General features: G+C 34.6%; 1 protein-coding gene across 1 annotated transcript; it reads left to right on the top strand.

Moving 5' to 3' along the window:
- The first annotated feature begins 3,873 nt into the window (after positions 1–3,873).
- On the top strand, positions 3,874–5,840 carry LOC139896611 (uncharacterized). Its single transcript, XM_071879262.1, has 8 exons — positions 3,874–4,059; positions 4,148–4,351; positions 4,439–4,534; positions 4,622–4,705; positions 4,882–4,889; positions 5,099–5,420; positions 5,509–5,727; positions 5,823–5,840. The coding sequence occupies exons 1-8, from the start codon at positions 3,874–3,876 to the stop codon at positions 5,838–5,840; spliced, it is 1,137 nt and encodes a 378-aa protein (XP_071735363.1).
- Positions 5,841–7,066: the final 1,226 nt, after the last annotated feature.

Here is a 7,066-nt window from a genome sequence, read left to right as displayed (position 1 = left end):
AGACGCATTGGGCCAATGCTTGCATATCATCTTCATCAGCATCTTCAAACGTTGGTGTATCATCTAGTTCGAAATACACATTTGGAATTTTATAACCTTCAAAAACCCGTCACATAGCAAATTTGTTTTAGCCTGGACCCGATCAACCCGTTTGTGATTACCGCAATATTTGCATGGACAATATATATGACCATCTTTTCCCTTTTTAGAGAAATTACGTTCTATAAATTTGTCAAGTCCCTTGTATGCAGGGGAAGATCTACACAAGGACATCCAAGTCGAGTCCATCATATATAGACCTGTATTCTACAAACACATTTAATCGGACATAAATTAACGTGGTTCAAAATCAAAGATTGTACTGTAAGAATTAAGGGGTATGGACATGAAACAAAAGAAATTAACCTGGTTCAAAATCAAAGATTCAAAATTAAGGGGTATGGACAAAGCGTATGAAACAAGCTGACCCAATTTTTCGATAATTTCAACTTATATCTTTAATTACGTATTAACTAATTAATAATCGATGATTGAAATTAACTTAGATCTGTAAACACATCTTCAAAAACTGATGATGATTGCAATTGCAATTAAATACGTACGATGTTATTATAAATTGTTAATAGTAATTAGTAATAGTAATAATAATAATAATTATTATTATTATATGATGATTTTGATACATCTATTAAGATCTAATACTATAAGTTTAAGATAAAGATTCAAATAATTAATAAAATATAAAATAATATACATAATGTAGGTTAAAAGTTGGCCGGTGGTGTACGGATCATCACCCTTATGGTTTAGGCCAGGTATAGGGTTATGGTACATGGTTTAATGTTTATGGTATATAGGATATATAGGATTTAGGGTATCGGGTTTAGGATTAAGTGTTTATGATTTAATGTGTACGTTTACGGTATATGGTATAGGGTTTAGGGTTTAGGGTTTAGGGTTTAAGGATAAGTGTCTATGATTTAATGTTCAGGGTTTAGGGTTTAGGGTTTATGGTTTAGGGCTTAGGGTTTAGGGTTTATGGTTTAGGGTTTAGGGTTTATAAACCCTAAACCCTGAACCCCAAACATTAAATCATAAACCCTAAACCCTAACCCTAAACCAATAACTCTAAACCCTATACCCTAAATCTTATACCATAAACACTAAACCATGTACCCTAAACCCTATACCCTAAACCATAAGCTAGGGTGATGATCCGTACAGGTATAGGGTTAGGGTACATATATGGTTTAATGTTTATGGTATATAGGATATAGGATTTAGGGTATCGGGTTTAGGATTAAGTGTTTATGATTTAATGTGTACGTTTACGGTATATGGTATAGGGTTTAGGGTTTAGTGTCTATGATTTACTGTTTAGGGTTTAGGGTTTAGGGTTTAGGATCTAGGCTTTAGGGTTTAGGGTTTATAAACCCTAAACCCTAAACCCTGAACCCCAAAGATTAAATCATAGACACTTAACCCTAAACCCTAACCCTAAACCAAAAACTCTAAACCCTATACCCTAAATCTTATACCATAAACACTAAACCATGTACCCTAAACCCTATACCCTAAACCATAAGGGTGATGATCCATACAGGTATAGGGTTAGGGTTCATGGTTTAATGTTTATGGTATATATATGATATAGGATTTAGGGTATCGGGTTTAGGATTAAGTGTTTATGATTTAATGTGTATGTTTACGGTATATGGTATAGGGTTTAGGGTTTAGGGTTTAGGATTTAGGGTTAAGTATCTATGATTTAATGTTTGAGGTTCTGGGTTTAGGGTTTAGGGTTTATAAACCCTAAACGCTAAACCCTGAACCCCAAACATTAAATCATAGACACTTAACCCTAAACCCTAACCCTAAACCAAAAACTCTAAAGCTTATACCCTAAATCTTATACCATAAACAGTTAACCATGTACCCTAAACCCTATACCCTAAACCATAAGGGTGATGATCCGTACAGGTATAGGGTTAGGGTACATGGTTTAATGTTTATGGTATATAGGATATAGGATTTAGGGTATCAGGTTTAGGATTAAGTGTTTATGATTTAATGTGTATGTTTACGGTATATTGTATAGGGTTTAGGGTTTAGGGTTTATAAACTCTAAACCCTAAACCCTGAACCCCAAACATTAAATCATAAACCCTATAAACCCTAACCCTAAACCCTAACCCTAAACCAAAAACTCTAAACCCTATACCCTAAATCTTATACCATAAACACTAAACCATGTACCATAAGCCCTATACCCTAAACCATAAGGGTGATGATCCGTACACCACCAACTTTTAGGCACACCACCCAAAACCAAACCCTACACATTAAACCACAAACCCTATACCATAAACCCTATACCAACCCTAAACCCTACCTATACCTAAAACCCTATACCATAAACCATATACCCTGAACATTATACCATATGCATGAACCCTAAACATTAAACCCTAAAGCCTAAACCATGCACCTCCCAAATTTGGGCAAATTCGAATTTCACCTCCAAACCCTAAAATAATACAATGTTAAATTACGATAAACGATGTTAAATTATGATAAATTATGATATATTAAAAAAATACATTTTATGAATAATTAAATTAATTTCGTGTACATTTATTCTACAAAGTTTATAAATTAATTACCAGTAATAGCTAGATAATAGAGAAGTTATACGGCCTCAATTAATTTTCACCAAAACTTACCCTCTCAAAAGAAACCGCCAAATATCACAAATTTCGGACCCAAATTTTGAACCTGATCGTAAATTCAAGCATCACCTCCCAAATTTGGGTAAATTCAAATTTCACCTCCAAAATTTGGGAGGTGATCTTTCCACACTAGCATATGATCCATCCACTCTAAAATAATACAAACTTCCTATTTTACCCTTAAACTACTAGTAAGTCAATGTACTATTTACAAGGGTAAAATAGGTAATTTAGATTGTTTTGGTGTGGATGGATCAACACTAGTGTGTGCGCCAAATCAAATTGGGGTTAGCTAGTTAAAAGGTTTTTGAACAACTCACTTATCTCTTTTTCACGAATTTAAAGAATAGTTAACTAATTCTCAAAGAACACAGATCTCTTTTTTCACAAGATCGAACACATGTATCTTTTTCACAAGAACTGTATATATTTTTTCACCAAAATGTATATCTTTTTTCACAAGAATTGTTCCTAACTACTCTGTATATAAAATTGTTTATAACTCTGTTGCGTTAATTGATATAATTGCTCATTATTATTCTTTACATTCTTGTAGATTATGGCAATTGAAGGAATCAAAAAGTCTTCACTTAGATCCTCTCAATAGGTTGAGGCTAATACCATGAGAAAACGCCAGTTCGTTGCACCCAATACCATCAAAAAACGAGTTAGTGCACCTCATGTCTCCAAAGAATCATCCTCAAAATCCAAGTCTCAAAAGGGCCATGTAAGTGATAAAAGGCCGGGGTTAAGTAAAAGTAAAGTTCAACGAGTCAGCCAAGAAGAAGGTAGAGGTCTGGGTCGTCTTCAACTACAAGATGAAGATACAGAGCCCGAGGATGATGCCCAACGACAAAATGAAGAATACGATAATTACAAAAGCTATGATGAAGATTTTGAAGAGCATCGTCAACTAGGTGAACTACAACAAACTGAAGTGCAACTAACTGAAGTACTACATGAACAACCTGAAGAAGGTTCACGTGTGAATGAAGAAACTGAACCAGGTTATTTTTTCTTTTTTCTAATTTAGTTTGTTTATTTGATTTATATTGTTTCTTGTTTAGTGTATCAGTTGTAAATCAAGTGCACATATTTTGTAGATAATCAGCCGAGAGGACCGACTCTTATGCGGTAGATTTATATGCAAAAGCCACATGTTCGACTTCCTATTACTGTTAATGAACATGGCCAGACAATTGGTGCAAACAGTAGTCAATTTATCCATTTTCTTGGTCACTTATCGCGGAGTTACCAGTATTGTCCAATTTATAGACCGTGGAACAAAGTTAAACCCGAAAAGAAGGATAAGTTGCTGAAGTTCTTAAGGGTACATATTTGAAAATCCGTGTGATAATATGTTTTTTTTTTTTTTGTTCTCATGCATGTGATTTATATTTTTTTTTTATAATTTGTAGACAAAGTTTGATTTCTCACCAACTGCTAATTCGTGGATACTCCAATCATATGGGCGCAAGACGAAAAATTGGAGGTCGAGAGTTAAGGATTGTTGCTTTGACCCGTCTAAATCAATGGAGGAGCTATTAAAGTCACCACCTCTACAACTAACCAAAAGACACTGGAGAAGACTTCTTGAATATTGGACCAGAGATGATGTGATGGTATGATATATTCTTACACTTTCATGTAGATAGACTAACCATCGTGATTTGATCTCCTCGAATACTGACCACTCTTTTCTTGTTCAGGAGATGACAGGAAAAAACAAAGACAATAGGGCTACAAAGAAGTTGTCACAAATGACGGGGGAAAAAAGTTTTGCAAGAATTCGTGAAGTACTGAATGTAATATATCATGGGGAATTATTTATATAGTACGTATAGCTTTTGAATATACATCATTAATAGTTACCTTGGTTTTACTCATTGTAGGTGAAGTTGGGAAGAGAGCTAACTAGGGTGGATATGTTTAAGGAATGTTACAAAATTGGTGAAGGTGAAGCTGCTCGTGTCTTTGTAAGTAATTTTACAAAAGTAGATCAAATATATCCTACACATGATATCAGTAGATGTATATTTATATATATGTTAATCACCATAAACCACTTGTGAGGTTTTTATTTCATTTAAAGTATACTTTTAGGTAGGAGATAAAAGAAAATAACTACTAACCATATCTTTAATTTAATTAGTTACAAGGGTAAGCATTTCATATACTGTGATTGGGCTATACTGTGATTGGGCATTGCATATATCGAATATCAGAGTAGAATTATAATATGATAGTTATCCTTTGTATAGCTCACAAATTAGTTGGAAATTTTCCATGTATATCGATGCCATCTCCTGTATATATACTGGTCATATTATTGAATCAAATATCAACGATTTACTCTCTCTTTTATGCAGGAAAAAAATGAAAGACCTAACCGAGAAACTCGGTGATGGTGCAACTGATGCACCTGGACCAGATGATGTTTTTTCCACGGTAATGGGTAAAGCTAAAAATGGTACTACAGAAATGTACGGACTTGGTGTTCGCGCCAATCATTTATGGGGTGCAGGACCTAGTCGATTAGCTGTTAGCAAAGCAAATGCTCAGCTGATGTCTAGAAATGCACAACTTGAAGAAGAAAATGCAAGGTTAAAAGCCGAGAAGAACAATGGTCCGGGTGCTCAGAATGATGATTCGTGTGTTCATGCTAATGGTTCGGGTGATCACCGTTTATGGGTATGTTTCAATTTAATAGCTTACTGTTTTTTCTACCCTTTTAGCGTTCATAAATGTTTTTTTGACAACTAAATTTTATGTCGATAAGGAAGTTTATGTAAAAAGCATTAACTTCGAGAAGGTAGCAATAGGAAGGTTGAGGAGCGTTGATCCAAATACGGTTCTTAATGGAACAGAAATTGGACATGGTTGGTGTGAGGTCCACGTTCAGGTGGCCATTAAAAAAGATGAAGCTTTGTTTAGGCCATATGATTATTTGAAATGCATTCATGACATCACTGGTACGTCTATTGCTTGGCCTGCTCAGGTAATCGAGGTATGTCCTTGTTAAATTTGTAATAATTAAGATTAATTTTTATAATGTGCACCTTTATGCTTATACATGGATGATTTAATTTGTAGTTGGTACGTGAGGATTGATCAAGATTGGATGGTGAAGGGTTGAAGAGTTTTTGTGTTTGTTAATGTGAGCCGGTTTATTAATGAATGTTTGTGTTTGAAAAAATTTGTTGATACGATGTATGTGTTGGTGTGTTTGAAACAATGATTTGTCCTGTCGTGATTTTATTATTATTGAAACAATATAACTTACTATAAATGTAATCATGTGGTGATCAATATTATAATTTATATTTAATATTTGTTTTGTAATTTAAAAATTAAAAATTATTGTAATTGCAATGAATAATAAATTGATGCAATCAAAAGAACACTGGATCCGAACAGGGCCTAAATAGCTGAAGCAGGCCCGAAAGGCCCAGTAAGCCTAAACGTGGCGTCAAGCCCAATTAGCATAACCGGGCACAAAAGGCCCAATTATCTGAACTGGATTGCAAAGGCCCAATTACCATAACCTGGCCCAACTAATTATCTGAACTGGTCTGGAAAGGCCCAATTAACATAACCTGGCCCAAAAGGCCCAAATATCTGAACTGGCCTGGAAAGGCCCAATTATCTGAACTGGCCTGGAAAGGCCCAACTACTATAACCTAACCCAAATCCAAAATAGACCCGAATACCCGAACCGGATATTCGAAACTCATATGACATGTTAGGACGCTTTTTTGTGGTACTAAGTTAACATATAGTTATATTAAGACCCTTTTTTGTGGTACTAAACTACTATATTTTTATAATAGGACCCTTTTTTGGGTACTTACATAATCTTTATATATATTAGGACCCCTTTTTTGTGGTACTAAACTACTAAATGTATATTAGGACCCTTTTTTGTGGTACTAAACTACTATATTTTTATAATAGGACCCTTTTTTGGGTACTTACGTAATTTACAATTATTTTAGGACGCTTTTATTGGTACTAACATAGTTTCTCATTATATTAGTACACTTTTTTGGGGTCTTAATATGATCTAACATACAAATTTAGGCATCATAGGACCCTTTTGTGCGTCACAAAGTATTATAAAGTGTCTTAAAAGGCTCATTCTTAGGACCCTTTCGATGTTGTTTATTGGACTCAAATAAAAGGTCCTATAAGCGTTAGGACCCTTTTCGGTTAATACGACCGCTATTGTTATGTCGTGCGTTTTGGGGGTCCTATCAGGAAAAGGGTCCTAAGAATGGGCCTTTTAGGACCCTTATGGGGGTCCTAAGAACGCAGTTTTCTTGTACTGGTAGTAGTTG

This window comes from Rutidosis leptorrhynchoides, chromosome 1, assembly GCF_046630445.1.
Source record: "Rutidosis leptorrhynchoides isolate AG116_Rl617_1_P2 chromosome 1, CSIRO_AGI_Rlap_v1, whole genome shotgun sequence".
Lineage (NCBI taxonomy): Eukaryota > Viridiplantae > Streptophyta > Magnoliopsida > Asterales > Asteraceae > Rutidosis > Rutidosis leptorrhynchoides.
This window is presented reverse-complemented; position numbering and strand designations above follow the sequence as displayed.